Source organism: Pelodiscus sinensis, chromosome W (assembly GCF_052426305.1).
Source record: "Pelodiscus sinensis isolate ZL-2025 chromosome W, ASM5242630v1, whole genome shotgun sequence".
NCBI lineage: Eukaryota > Metazoa > Chordata > Testudines > Trionychidae > Pelodiscus > Pelodiscus sinensis.
The window spans coordinates 6,523,461-6,539,212 of record NC_143084.1 but is presented as its reverse complement, the minus strand read 5'-3'; the positions used below and the strand labels follow the sequence as shown (position 1 = coordinate 6,539,212).

Genomic DNA, 15,752 nt, shown 5'->3' with positions numbered 1-15,752 from the left:
AAACATTCCGTGAGGGCGTACAGCACCCGGAGAAAACCCACAAAACAGGGCCCGAAGCCGAAGACCTGCAGAGTGTCCAGGAGATACCTGTGGTCCATCCTGTCCAACGCCTTCTCCTGGTCCAGGGACAGGAGGACGAATGATTGACCGTCCCTACACCCGAATTCCAAGAGATCTCAGACCAAGTACAAATTATCGAAGATGCTACAGTCCGGGACGGCATAGGCCTGGTCAAGGTGGATCACATCCACCAGCATGGACCGCAGCCACAGCAAGATGGATTTTGCTATGACCTTGTAGTCCGTGCTGAGGAGTGAGATGGGATGCCAATTCCAAAGGTCGCGGAGGTCCCCCTTCTTTGGTAGCAAGGCGAGCATGGCTCGCCTGCATGACACGGGGAGGACCCCGCTCTCCAAGGGCTTGGCCCAGACGGTGACGAGGTCTGGGCCAAGGATGTCCCAGAACACACGGTAGAACTCCACGGTCAGCCCATCCATGCCCGGGGTTTTGTTGGTGGGCATGAGACGGAGGGCTTCTGAGAACTCGGCCAGAGTGAGAGGCACCTCTAGCCGGTCTTGGTCACCCACGCTGATGTTCTCTTGGCGCCATTCGGAAGCAGACCGGCTGCAGATCCTGCAGCCGGCTGGGAGTCCAGCGACGAGGATGCCGGGGGGGGGGGGGGGGGGGGGGGGGGCACGGAATAGGGGCCTGATAACAATGGACAGAGGATTTGCAAGAAGGGAGACGTGGGGCGTACCCTCTCACAGGGACTGCTGCAGGAAGTCGAGAGCGGGCTGCGGCAAAGCTGCCTTCACCTCCTGGAATAGGCGCAGGGGGGTTCAGGGGGTGGAGACCCCAATGCGTTGAGCGAGCACTCGGGGATCCACCCAGTCCCCCCTGTCGTAGTCCAGGAGGTCTTCAACCTTGGTGGTTTCTGCCAGGATCAGCCTCCGGCTCACCGAGGGAAACTCTGCCACCTGCACGCAAGGCTGGATTGTGGAGCAGGGGCTCTGCTGGAGTAGTCAGTAGGATGTAACTAGACTTAGAAACCTCTATTTTGAGAATGGACAGGATCGCTGTAACAGCTTGTCAGAGGAGAGAGATTAGAAAATAGCGATTATTCATTCTTTTATAAATGTATTTCTCTGAAGAATACTTACTGGGGTGTGTAAGCCTGTAGGGCTAGGGGAGGGGTGCCTCCCCCTCGGGGTCAGTGGGTAGCCACTCCGCCTCACTACCCCCTGCTTAGTCTCTTGGGGAACTTTCCCAGCTCTACCGCCTGCCCTCCGCCACGTGCCCCTCCCCTTCTCGCTAGCACCCTCCTCCTCTGCATCCAGCTAAGCAGGGAGGAGTGGTTGGTGCCCCTTCCTCAGTTGCCCCTCCCTGAATCTAGTACCCTCCTCCCATCCGCCCCCCTTCCTTTCGCTGATGCCTTCCTCCACTGCCCGTTGCTTGGTGGTTCACCCTTGCCCCCTTCCCTGCCCTTTGTGCCTCCTTCCACCCCTCTCCCCATGATGATGGAGGCCCTTGCCCCTGTTGACCCCACAGTTCCCCCATTGCCACCAACCCCAAAAATTGCTGCAGCTGACCTCCCGACCCCCGGCCAGAGCTCCGCCACGGCCGACGCTTCATCAGATTCGGGAACAGCCTCCACCTCGGCTGGAAAACAGAGCCAGGGGAAGAAAAAGGACAAAGGCCCGGCCCGGAAGGCCAAACCCTCCGTGGCCGAGGCCGCCCCACCCACTGCGGCCCCGCCATCTGCCACAGCCCCTCCTTCCCGTCGCTCCCCCCACCAGCTCTGGGGGCGATCCACCCACAGCCCCCAGAGTGTACGCCCAGGTGGCCGCTGCCACCCCCCCACATGCCGCCACATCATCTGCCCCGACTGCTGCCTCCAGTTCCATCCCAGGTGGCCGGGGCCCCTTCCACACCCTGACCAGGAGGCACAGCGTCCGCTGCCTCCTGGTCGCCGTCTCCAAGATGTATGACAAGGTCGTGTTCTTCCTTGCCTCAGAGGTCGCTGCCCAGGAGGTGGTGGAGAGGGGCCTGGTGGTAGGGGGCGTGCATGTGCCCCTCGATCCATTGGAGGACCTGGGCGTACGGGTGGTCCTTACCTCTGTCCCGCCCTTCCTCCCAAATGCCACCCTGCTACCTGCCCTCTCCACCCTGGGGCGGCTCATCTCCACCATCATCCCTCTCCCATTGGTCTGTAAGGACCCCGCCCTCTGCCACGTGCTGTCCTTCCGCCGGCAAGTGCAGCTCCAGATGCCGCCAGTGGCGCGTGGCAGTGCTAGAGGGGTCCTTCATCCTACCGGGGGCCCTCTACCAGGTCCATTACTCAACGGGGGAGACCTGGTGCTTCCTCTGCCGGGCAATGGGGCACGTCTTGAGGGACTGCCCTTTGGCCCGGTCGGAAGAGGTGTCTGGGCCCCCCGGGGTCCGGGAGGGCGCCGGCCCTAACGCCGCCGGCCCCCCTGGTAGTCCGGCCTTCACGGCTGCCCCTCCTCCAACTGACAGCTCTGCTCGGGAGCCAGAGGCACCCCCTCCGGCATGCCCGGGTGAGCAGGTGGGCTCCGCCTCCATTCAAACGGTTTCTCCGGCTTCCAAGGAGGAGAGGGTGGTGTGGTGGCTGTTGGACAAGGGAGAGGGCTCCCCTCAGGGGGAGGTTTCCCTACCCCCCTCTCTCCTTCCCTTGCCTCATCTTCCCCCCCGAACAACAACTGCACCCCCTGGCCTCACCCCTGCTGACCAGCCCTCCACCTCAGAGGGCTGGACGCTCGTCCGGGGCAAGCACCGAGCCCGCGTTCCCCGGGCTGAATCTCCCCCCTCCTACGAGGAGGGTGGGAAGGCCCCCCTCCGAAAAATCCCGAGGGGCGCCAGTGCTGTCAAAAATACCCCCGGCGAGCAACAGCAGGAGGGGCCGGCTGAGGAAGCCGTGGCAGCGAGGGGGGATGATGCCATCCCACCTGCACAGCCCATCCCAGAGGAGGCCTCGGCAGGAGCTCCCCCGGCCCCGGTACCAGCTGTGCCCTCCGTTGCCACCGCCAAGGTAATTGTTGCCTCATTGGCTGGCGGGGAAGGCTCCGGGGCTGTGGGAATGGAGCTTAGCTCCATCTTTGAGGAGATCGAGGCCCTGGGTCTGACCCCGCTCTCCCAGGGGGAGGACAACCCTCTGTCAGCGGGCCTCAGTCTGGGCAGCGACTCTGCTGCGCCGCCCCCTCTCCCCCCAACCCTATGCCCCAGGTGGCTGACCCCGTCCTCATTCTCGGGGCGCCCCTGCTGTTGTCCATTGGCCCAGCTGACTCGGGCGCTGCAGCTGAGGCTGCCGAGCCCTCAGGGGTGACAGCTGGCGCCGAGCAGCTGGGTCCCGGGCTTGAGGGCACCCCCTCTCCCACACCTGAGGCGGGGCGGTCATCTTCCCTCCCTGTTGGGGGCCCAGCAAAAACCATCACTCCAGCTGACGCCATGGCTGCAGACTTGTGCTCTGCTCAACTGTCTGAGCCTGGCTTCATCGCGGGCCCCCTTCCCACTCCTGCCCCCCTGGTTCCCGTTCAGGAGGCACCACAGCTTGGTGGCATAGACCCGGGGGACCTACCCCATGACCCTGCCCAAAGCTCTGGTCCCCTTCCCTGTCCCGATCCTCCCCTCACCCCCGTTCATGCCATTGGTCCCAATCCTGCCCTTTATGAACCTATATCTAGCCCCGAGTCCACACATCCCTCGCCGCCGGAAAACTGGCAAGGTTTGGAGGCCAGGGTGGGTGAGCAGCTGCGGAGAGGGACAGGACTGCTCCATTGTCTCTCCCTTCAGGGGAGGGCGCTGGTGCTCAATCAGCTGGTCCTGTCTATGCTCTGGCACCGGCTCAACACCGGCCCCGGAGGTCCTGGCCAAGCTCCAGAGGATGGCCCTGGAGTTCTTTTGGCCAGGACTGCATTGAGTCTCTGCAGGGGTTCTATCGCTCCCCCTGGAGGAGGGGGGGGGGTCAGGGCCTGGTCTGCATGCGCAGCCAGGTCCGGACCTTCCACCTCCAGGCCCTGCAGAGACTCCTCTTTAGGGCCGGTAGTCCAGCATGGAGCACTTCGATACGACGGGCAGCTCTTTTTTATCCACCCGGGGGGTCTTCCATGAGACCTGTCAGAGCTGCTGGAGTTCTACCAGGGGAGGAAGGCATCAGTGAAAGGAAGGGGGGCGGATGGGAGGAGGGTACTAGATTCAGGGAGGGGCAACTGAGGAAGGGGCACCAACCACTCCTCCCTGCTTAGCTGGATGCAGAGGAGGAGGGTGCTAGCGAGAAGGGGAGGGGCACGTGGCGGAGGGCAGGCGGTAGAGCTGGGAAAGTTCCCCAAGAGACTAAGCAGGGGGTAGTGAGGCGGAGTGGCTACCCACTGACCCCGAGGGGGAGGCACCCCTCCCCTAGCCCTACAGGCTTACACACCCCAGTAAGTATTCTTCAGAGAAATACATTTATAAAAGAATGAATAATCGCTATTTTCTAATCTCTCTCCTCTGACAAGCTGTTACAGCGATCCTGTCCATTCTCAAAATAGAGGTTTCTAAGTCTAGTTACATCCTACTGACTACTCCAGTGTAGCCAGAAATTCTCTACGCACCTCTGCTTCAAGCAGTTTCTTTTTCATGCCTTCATTAGAGTCTTCCTGATTCTGTAATTTCTCCAACTCTTTCTCTGATCTCTCCTTTGCCTGACGAATATTCTGAAGAAGTTCAGTAGCCTCAGAGCTGGCTTTCACAGCCTAAAACAAAAGAAAACAATTAGTAAATATTAGTACTGTCACGCACACATTCTAACAGATGCAGGTACAGTATGATGGTAACCTCAGATGAGAAGATTACTCACCTTGAGCAGGAATTTACGTTTGAGATGAGCGTCCCTGTGGGTGCTCCACAGCAGGTGTCAGCGCATCCCAGCACTATCGACCAGAGTCTTTACAGCAGTGTCCAGGGGGGAGGAAGAGAGGGTAGTGGAGCACCCACAGAGACGCTCATCTCGAAGAACGTTGTTGGGATATGTAAAAATTAATAGGGGTCTGGGATTGCTATACACTGGTGGTTAAGGAGTTCAGCCACAGTATTACCCTTGAACATGTTTTTTCCCTTTGTTTCTACAGTCTGGAAAGACAGGTTAAGAGTCTGGCCAAAACAGGTATTATCCTTCCTGATGTATAAACATGCTCTTTCCCTTTGTTTCTGTAGCCTAGAAAAATCAGTAAGTATGCAGTTGCTCTTTGTTGTGTCTTTTACTTATACAGCACCAGTGGGGGTAAGATATTTTTAGGGTTACATCTCTTGTAATCTCTGTAACCTATTGATTTGGAAAGTTTGTGGTGTAGAAAAGTGTTGATTTAATTAGAAATTCTGTAAATAGTAATTAGGGGCGGGTATAATAATAATAATCACCTGCTTGTTAATATTCATTGTATGGGAGTTTCATTGTAAGGTTTTAGGGAAAGTAGTGATAGGCGTGTGAATTAACATACTAAAATAGATAAAAGAGTGTAAATGGCACCAGGTTGTTGCCACTCAGACGTTGTGTTGAATGTCCGAGGTAAACGTGAGTGGGCAATAAAGCAGTTCCGTTTACCCCAACCACTCCTGGGTCGCCTGTTTCTTCTCTAACATCCGTCAGTTACTGCTCAAGGTGAGTAACCTCCTATTTGAGAGCCATCCCTGTGGGTGCTCCACAGCAGGTGACTATAGAGCAACGTGCCTCATGTAGGTAGGGACTTCGGATCAGGTAAGTATGCTGTGAATAGAACAGTCTTGGCTACATTAGTTGTGGAAAGAGGACCCTGAGATCGTGCGTAGTGCTTGGCAATGTCTGGTCAGATGCCCACGTGGCAGCTGTGCATATGTCTGCAATGGGGACCTGTGAAGACAGGCCACGGATGTGGCCACTGCTCTGGTGGAATTAGCTCATACTGAGGTAGGTGGAATGCCTTGATTGTGCTCGTAGCATAATCGGATGCAGTCAGAAATCCCCAGGCTATGTCTAGACTACGGAGGTATCGCAGAAAAACTCCGCCACATCCAGGGAATGCATCTGCTCCTCTGATATTTTTTGCAGAAGAGCAGACATGCTCTTTCAGAAACCCCGTCATTCCATGAGGAAGAAGGGCTCTTCCGAAAGAGGAGGCTTTTCTGAAATTTGGCCCAGTGTAGATGGGCCAAATTTCAGAAAAGCCTCTTCAGAAAAAACTATCAGAAAAAGGTACGCGGAGCGCAATTTGCATACCTTTTTCCAAAAAAAAGCGGCAGTCTAGACATAGCCCCAACAGCAAACTCTCTGGGATGAAATGACTTTGCCCTTTTTGTGTTCTGCTACAGAAACAATTTCAGTGAAGATCAGAAAGGTTTTGTCCTATGTATATAAAAAGACAATGCCCTGCGAACATACGTGTGCATTGTTATTTTTAATTTATTAGCATGGCGTTTGGGTAAGAACACAGGAAAGTGAATCATTTGGTTTACATGGAATGATGGTAGAATTTTGGTAAGAATTTTGGGTGGGTATAGAGGGTTACTTGGTCCTTAAAGGTGGTATATAGGGGGTCCGCCATTAGTGCCGCCACTTCTCCTACATGCCAAGCCGAAGTGATGGCAACCAAAAAGGCAGTCTTCATCGATAGATACAGCAGAGAGCATGTGGCCATGGGTTCAAAGGGCCATCTGGTACGAGCATTGAGAACAAGATGGAGGTCCCAAAGCTTGACTGTTGGAGTTATACCTAGGTAAAGAGCCTGCAGTCCTTTGAGGAATCGCTTTGTCATTGGGTGTGCAAATATGGTAGTGTCATCAATTTTGGTGTGGAAGGTCGTTATTGCCGCCAGGTGAACCTTGATAGAACTCATTGAGAGGTCAGATGGTTTCCAATGTAGCAGGTATTCAAGTATAAGTGCCGCATTGGGTGTGATCTTTCTTTCCACAGCCCAAGGAACAAAGCGTTTCCATTTTTGCGAGCATCTTTTTCGAGTGGAATTGGCCCTGCTGTGTAGTAGTACCCTCTGAACCAATTCCAAGCATTGTAGGTCTAAGTCAGAGAACCATTTAGGTACCAAGCTGTGGCTGTTGCGTTCAGTTGTGCGCCTATGAATTGTACTGATTGTGATGGGGTAAGAACTAACTTTGTTTTGTTTATTTGCAGTCCGAGTGCTTGAAAGCATGATATGGTTACAGCCGTGCAGCAATCTGAATCGTCTTCGGATCTTGCCTTGATAAGGCAGTCATCCAGGTAAGGAAAGATAATGATGTTTTGCTGCCTTAGGTAGGCAGTGACTACTGCCAACATTTTCTAAAACACTCTCGGAGCCATAGAAAGTTCACATGGCAGGACCATATATTGGTAACAATTGGAACCCAAGATAAAATGAAGAAAACGTCTGTGATAAGGGTGACTCGTAACATGAAAATAGGCATCCTGCAAGTTGAGGAATGAAAACCAGTCTCCCTGCTCCAGTGCTTGGATAATAGTGGCAAGTGTCACCATCTTGAATCTCTGTTTATTTACATATTTGTTGAGGGCTCTGAGATCTAGGATTGGATGCCGACCCCCATTTTTCTTCTGTGTGCGAAAGTAATGTGAATAGAACCCTCTTCCCCTATATTTGGAGGGGACAGGTTCTATGACACCTAATTGTATGAGGTGCTCAGCTGCCTGTTTTAAGATCGTGAGAGTGGTCCCTGAAGAGGGACAGGGTAGGTGCTTGGGTGTGGGGGGGGGGGGCAGAGGTAAAGGGAATAGTATATCCCGACCGAATCGTTTGTAGAACCCATTTATCTGATGTTGTATGTTGCCAGTTGTTGTAGAATGGTAGCAAATGGTGATGGAATAGTTTATGTGAAGATGGTGATCCTGGAGAGAGTGAGTGTGTTTTCAGGTCCTTGACAGGAGCCTCAAATCTGCTTATTTTGTTGAGGTGGTTGGTTCACCGAGTTCGACTGTGTATTTCTGCGCTGAGGTCTGTTACAACCACATTGATGCTGTTGTTGGTCTTGTCTTTGATGATATATATATTGTGGGTACCTTGGTCTAGGGTAAGGTTGGTATCTGTATTGTATCCTTCTAGGTGTAGGCGTGTGGATCCCTAAGGACCGAGGTGTGGTTCTAGAGTCCTTCGTTGGTCTCTGTTGAGAAGAGCTTTCCCCCCATCGAACGGAAGATCTTCCACCGTGGACTGTATTTCGCAGGGGAAAGTGGCAGAGTTGAGCCATGATGCCCGTCTCATGACTACAACGGTGGCTGTAGATCTTCTGGCCATGTCAGCAGCGTTGAGAGTCGCCTGCAAGGCTGCACGTGAAATTGTGATGGCCACGTAAAAGGACACCTTCCAAGAGAGGTGTAGTAGTGAACATGTTGCCAGGGGCTCAAATGGGGGACTGGTGAGCCTATTAAGGACTAGGTTAAGGTCCCACAGGGGCACATGTTGGCAGATAAAGCCTGTCCAGACCCTTTAGAAAACAGTGAACCATGGGATTCACAAAGAGCGACTTGCCTTGGGAACCCAAGTGAATAGCGGAGATAGCTGCTAGGTTGACCCTGACTGAAGAGGAGGACCAGGTTGAGGAGATAGTCCAGGACCAAGGGGACCAGAGCATCCATTGGGGAGAGCCCCCTCTGGGCAGTGCAGAGAGAAAACCGTTTCCACTTGGCCAAATATGTGGCTCTAGTAGGTGTTTTCCTGTTCCCCAACAGGACTGCCTGGACCCACTTGGAGCACTGATGCTGCAGCATTGTCAACCACAGAGCTTCCAGGCCATGAGGTTCAGGGATTGCAGGTTCAGATGGCAAAGCCTGCCATGATCCTGCGTTATCAGTTCCAGGTACATCGGGAGGGCAATTGGCCTCTCCACGGATAGACTCAGCAGGGACGTGAATCAGTGCTGCCTCAGCCACACTGGTGCTATCAGAATGAGGGAGGACCCGAATTCCCTGGCCCTTAGGATCACCTTGTGCACTAGAGGGAAGGGAAGAAACACATACAGCAGTCCCGGGGGCCAAGGGGTAAGGAGAGTGTCCCCCAGAGACCCCAGGCTGTGACCCATGAAAGAGCAGAAACAGGGGCACTTCCTGTTTCTGCGGGTCACAAACAGGTTCAGAAGGGAAAACCCCCACCTCTGGAAGATGCCAAGGGCCATGTCTGCCCTGAGGGACCACTAATAACCCGAGAAGGACCTGCTGAGCCAGTCGGCCAGGCTGTTCTGGGTGCCCAGGAGATATGAAGTTACTGGGCAAATACCCTGCTAGATGCAAAATTCCCAGAGCAGGAGGACTTCATGACACAGGCGAGGGGAACAAGCACCACCCTGCTCGTTTATATAGAACACCACTGCCGTATTGTCAGATAGAACCAAAACCTCCCTGTTCCTCAGCCGGGGAAGGAACTCCTGACATGCAAGGAGCACTGCCTGCAGTTTCCTGATATTTATGTGAAGGGATAGCTCCTCCTGAAACCACATACCTTGTGTCCTCAGGTCCCTGATGTGAGCTCCCCATCTGGTGCCGGACGCATCCCTCACGAGCTGCAGTGATGGCAGGGGGCAGGAGGACAGCACACCCGTGCAGACCACCTCCTCTTGGAGCTAGCAGTTGAGAGAGACTAAGACATCTGCTGGTACTGTCACCACCATGGCCAATTGGTGGAAGCTTGGATTGTGCACCCAAGCTAGCCACAGCTGTAGGGGGTGAAGGCAGAGCCTGGCGTGCTGCACTACATATGTGCATGTGGCCATGAACCCAAGGAGCCTCATACAGTTCCTGACTGTGGTCATGGGAGAGGCCCACAGATGCAGGATGGATTCCTTGATGGCTAGGAACAGAGCTCTGGGCAGGGAGGCCGTCCGTGGCTACTGTAGAATCCAGCAGAGGGCCCACAAACTCTCTGTGTGGGTACCAGGATGGATGTGGCTTCGTTCAGAAGGAGACACAGGTCTAAAAATAGTACCTGAACTAGGGATATGTGCTCCAGCATTTGGGTAGGGGAGGGACCCCGAACCAACCAATCATCCAGGTAGGGGTAGACCTGAACCCTGTGCTTCCGAAGGAAGGTGGCCACTATGGCCATACATTTGGTAAAAAGCCATGGGGCCATAGAGAGGCCAAAAAGGAGTGTAGTGAATTGGTAGTGGTCCTGACCCACCATGAAATGGAGGAAACATCTGTGACAAGGGGCGATAGAGATGTGAAAGTGTCTTTTAGGTCAAGGGCAGCATACCAGTCTCCGAGACTGAGGGAGGGAATGATAGACACCAATGTCACCATCTTGAACTTTGTCTTGATGATGAAGGTGTTGAGATCCCTGAGGTCCAGGATTGGACGAAAGCCACCCTTGGCCTTGGAGACCAGGAAATAGCAGGAATAGAATCCCTTGCCCCTGAACTCCATAGGAACTACTTCCACCACTCCAGATCAAGGAGCTGCTGCACCTATTCACATAAGAGATGCTTGTGAGAGGGGTCCCTGAAGAGGGAGGGGGAAGGGGGTGGGAGGGGGGTTGTGAAAGGAAGGGGATAGAGTATCCATTTTCCACTGTGTCCAGGACCCAGCGTTCCGACGTTACAGACATCCAGGCACAGTGGAAGATGGATAAACAATTCAGGAAGGGAAGGGATGAGGTGGCAGCTGGTACACTGTTCTCGAGTGCACCTTCAAAATCCCTGGTGCAGCCCCTGGGACTTATTAGAGGGTCTCACCCCCTGATCTGATGATGAGCAGGAACGGCATCAGGTCAGGGACCCTGCTGGGAAGGGTGTGGCTGGTTCCTAGGATTATAGGAGTGCCTTTGCAGGGCAGGGGTATGTATTTAGTCCTTGAGACTGTGAAGATGGTTATCTGTCTGCTTGGAGAAGAGCTCAGCTCCTTCGAAAGGGAGGTCCTCTGAAGCATTTATCTGGAGTTCAGGAGGTACCCCGGAGACCTGAAGCCAGGAGCTACAGTGTAGGACCAGACCTGTAGCCATTGTGTAGGTTGCTGTGTCCTCTGAATTGAGGGCCACCTGCAGGGCTGTGCGTGAGACTACCCTGTCCTCCTCTGAAAGGGTCTTTAACTCATCGTGGGAGTCCTGCAGCACAAAGTCCCTGAACTTGTCCATAGCTGCCCAGGTGTTTTAGGCATAGCGGCTCAGGAGCACATGTTGGTTTGCTATCCTGAGCTGCAGCCTGCCAGAGACATAAGCCTTTCAGCCCAAGAGGTCCATCTTCTTCGCCTCTCTATTTTTGGGCATAGGGCCCGGCTGACCCTGCCATTCCCTGTGGTTCGCTGCTTGCACGACCAACGACCCTGGTGGCGGGTGGGAGAACAGGTATTCATGTCTCACCTGGGGGACAAAATATCTCCGCTCAACCCACTTGTCGGTTGGGGGGGGGGGGCGGGGGGGCAGATGCCGGGTTCTGCCAGAGTGACTTGGTGATCTTAGTCACCGTTTTGTTGAGTGGAGTGCCACTCTGGTAGGGGTGTCCCTTACTCCATTCATCTGAAGAAGTGGGTTGTGCCCACAAAAACTCATGATGCCATCTACATTTTTTGTCAGTGTCTAAGGTGCTGCAGGACTACTTGTTTTTTAAGTATTTTCAGTTACAGACTAACATGGCTACCCCTCTGAGGCATCCAGAATGTCCACAGTGGGGTCCGAGTCTTCCAACACCCACTTGGCCTGGATCCCCAGGCTCTGGGTGAGGCACTTGAACAAGTCCTGGTGCAACCTGGAATCCATCGAGGGCATGGATGGAATGGAGCCCCCGAGTGCCTCGTCTGGGGAGGAAGAGGATGACTCCTTCAATACCTACTCCCGCAATTCCTGGTGCTGCACTGGGTCCTGCAACACCACATATTGACCCAAGGCCACTGGCTGGGCAGGCTCAGTGACCTCATCCACGGACGGTCTTGGGGAGGGTTTTCAGGGGGCCTGGAAATGGCCAGAAGTCAGGTAGCAGGTCAAGGGTGTTGCTGAGGACAGGGCCCTAGGACCTGAGTATGTGGAGTCTGGTCTAGAGGGGCCCAGAATTTGGGCCTGATGGCAAACCCAGGGGGCCCAGAAAGGTCACTGCATCAGTGGTTGTCACTGGGGTGGCCATGATGGCTGTGGTGGCTGCGTGGGTACACTCTGGTGCCAGAAGTGGTGCCACGAATAAGAGTGGTGTTGTGACCGGGACCGGGACACACCTGCTGCAGAAAACACAGACTCTGCTTCAGAATCGGTGGAGTAATCTGAGGCCAACCAGGGCAGTGCTGATCCCATCGGTACCAGAGTGGTGGGCTGGGGCACGCCTGGCTATTGACTCCAGCTTCCCCTGGTGCTGGGGCAGAGGAGGTGGCACGGTTTGCGTCTCAACTGATGATGCTGGAACCCTCTGTACTGGGGAGGGTCAGGGAGACTGTGTGGAAGGCAGCAGTGTCAGTGGTGTCCTCTGGTGAGGCCTTGGTGCTGGCGCTGAGGTCCATGGTGCCAGAAGGCTGAGAGTCCTGGGCTCTCCCGATGCTGGATGGAGAAGCTGGGAATGACATGAGCTCAATGAGCTCTCTCATGGCCTCAAATGTGTCCAGAGTCAAGGGTCAGTCCACCTCCGCAAGATCCTCATCCGGGGTCACGGCATGGACTCAGCTTGTGCCCTAGGCATCGTGGCCACAGAGGCCATGTGCCCTGACTGCGGGTGTACTTTCAGTGCATGCCTCGATGGAGACCTGCCCCTGCTAAGTCTCCACTTCTTCTGAGGCATGGGGACTGGGAGCAGTGCTGAGTCACAGTACGCTGTGGTGCCAGAGAGGCACGTGAATGTCCTGGTGCTTCCCGCACAGAAGCTGGTGTGCTTCAGTGGTCAGTGCTGGATGAACAACTGCCTCCATAAGAAGTATCTGCAAGTGGGAGTCCCTCTCTTGCTTAGTTCAGGGTTTGAAACTTTGGCAAATCTTACAATTGCCCAGAAGATGGGCTTCACCAAGACACTTGAGGCAGGCTTTGTGGAGGTCCTCACAGGGCATCAGCTTCAAGCTCTTCACGCAGGGCTTGAAGCCTTGGGGCCCGGGCACACCCTGCACGGAGCGTTTGGGGGATGCAAATGCAAACCCCTAACTATTTACAACATAACTATTTCTAACAACAATAACTAACAGCTATGAACCGCTAACACTAAAACTAAACTAAAGTTTGAATGAGGGAAACTGGAAGAACCAACGAGAACTGCTAAGCACACTTGCTAAGCACACTTGCGAAGCAAGAAGAGCACATTCCAACAACTGTCACGGGTGGTCAGAAGGAACTGAGGGGGTGGAGGGCCAGCAGGGGTATATATTAGCTGATATAGTGGTACCACTTCAGGGGGCTCCCCCGCTGACCCAACAGGTACCACTGAGGGAAAAATCTTCCGACAACTCATGCACGCGGTATTTACTGGTAGTGCGCCCGGTGCTGGAGATGCCTGAAGTGTCATATGTGCTGAGGCAAGGTGCCATTGAGGCAGTCGGTGCCAGTATCACCATAGGGCACTGTTTTGGAGACGGGGTGTTATGTGGCACTGAGAAGGCGTGCTTCTTTGAAGGTCTCTTCCCTTTTATCAGTCTGGGGAACTTCCGCCACCTCAGTGCCTGGGTCAGAGACTGGCTGTTGAGATTTTTCCAGCATGATTAATTTGAGATGCAGCTCTCTCTGCAGGTTCGCACCTTCAGTTTGGAGCAGCAGTGATCCTCTTGAGGGACAGGAGACTCCCCCAGACATCTAAAACACTTAACGTGCACATCCAATAAGAGCATGGCGTCATTGCAGATGCTGCAGAGTTTAAATCAAGGGTCTGCAACCTATGTCTCTAGAGCCAAATATGGCTCAGGATGGAACCAAATATGGCTCTTGCATTCCCAAAATACACACACATTTTTAAATTAAAATGAAAAATTATTTCAAAATTTAAAATGCATAATTACATATATTCAGATGATTTTTTTGTCTATTTCACCTTTAACTGTTCATTTTAACAACCATCCATCCTCTCCACTCATTGAGGGTCATGTATATTCTCTTTTTATATGATTGGTCAAGAAATCTTTCCACCATCATACATGATGGTGAACTCTGTAACCCCCTAACAGTAAAAATGGCAGAGAGAAAGAGAGATGACGAGTACCAAAAGGAGTGGACAGACTTGTATGCATTTGTGGATAAGTCTGGATCTCCACACTGTCTCATTTATAGTGAGAGACTGTTCTCAAACAAACAAACAAAAAAAGAATTTCATGACAGAACATGCAGCATTTGCTACAAAATACCCCGAGGGTGACACATGAAAAAAAGCCTGCGGGGAGCTGCAGGGAAAAATGAACATTGGACAAAATAGCCTGCTGACATGGTCAAAAAAAGGTGGGAGTTTAAACACCGCAAGTTTTGCGGGCTCATACAGCATTACCTGAGACGGCAAAGCCTTTCACTGACAGGGATTACTTGAAAAGAACATGCGAAAAATTGGTCATGAACTATTTGTCAAGTTTCACAACAAGGACAAAATCTTACAGAAAATTCAAGATATGGCATTATTGGCAAAAACAGTTCATCACAGAGCTGTGAAAATGGTCCATCAAATAGACAAGGAACAAATGCAAAATTTGAGTGCAGCTACTTATTTTTCATTTGCTTTGGACAAGACATCCGACATATGTGACATTAATCAGTTGTGTATTCTGGGATGATATAGTTGTGGAAATGCTGTGCATGAAGAAATTATTATTACTAATGAAAAATTAAACAAGGGGCAAAGACATCCTTAAAACTGTGATGAACTTTGTAAACGAGAAAAAAATACAGTCAGATAATCTTGTGTCTGTGTGTACACACAGTGCACCTAGCATGGTTGGCAAATAGAGGGGATTCCGTACACTTGTCAGAACAGCTGAATCGCCCGCTTTTGAACTTTCATTGCATTGTGCATCAGAAGGCACTTTATGCACAATCTTGTGGAACCGAACTTGGAAGTGTAATGGCACTGGTCATTCGCATTGTCAATTGTATTCTTGCGCAAGCCCTTAATCGCTGTCAATTTCAGTCACTGATCGAGGAAATGGATTCCGAATACCCCGATCTACTAATCCACAGCAATATTCCCTGGTAATCTTGTGGCAAATTTTTGTCTCGTTTTGCCACCTGCATTAATGAGATTAAGTCATTTTTGGATATGAAGGGTGTCAAACACACCGAGCTTTTGGACTGTGATTGGTTGCACAAGTTTTACTATCTCGTTGACATTACCGGTCATTTGAGTGAGTTGGACCTTAAGCTACAAGGACAAGGAAATACAGTCCTAACTCTGCAGCAGGCAGTGTTTGGATTTGAGTCAAAATTGACTGTCTTCATCAAAGATCTCGAGACAGGCAGACTGGCACATTTCAAAAAATTATGACTGTTTCATGATTCGTATCAGAGAGAAAATCCAAATAACAGCCTTGATTTACAGCAGCTTGCAAGGGTTGTTTCTGAGCTTCTGATGGCATTCAAGTCTGGTTTTATTGAATTTTCATAGACTCATAGAACACTAGAAATGAAAGGGACCTCGAGAGATCATCGAGTCCAGTACCCTGCCCTCACGGAAGGACCAAGCACTATCTAGATCATCCCTGACAGGTGTCTGTCTAACCTGTGTTAGAGAAAAGAAACTGCCCCCCCAGTAAAAAAGTTTGGCCAGGCCGCTCTTGCTATAGTGGGCTGCAGGACTCCTTGAGAGAAACCAGCCGCACCCTTCCTGCATACCATTGCCTTTAGAAA

At 52.5% G+C, this 15,752-nt stretch overlaps 1 protein-coding gene across 1 annotated transcript in view; it reads right to left on the bottom strand.

The window, feature by feature from the left end:
• Nucleotides 1-15,752, bottom strand: part of LOC102451575 (citron rho-interacting kinase-like) — a 353,172-nt gene that overhangs the window by 271,822 nt on the left and 65,598 nt on the right. The window contains 1 exon segment of the mRNA XM_075897800.2: nt 4,611-4,751. Within this exon segment, the coding sequence (XP_075753915.2) occupies nt 4,611-4,751 (141 nt within the window).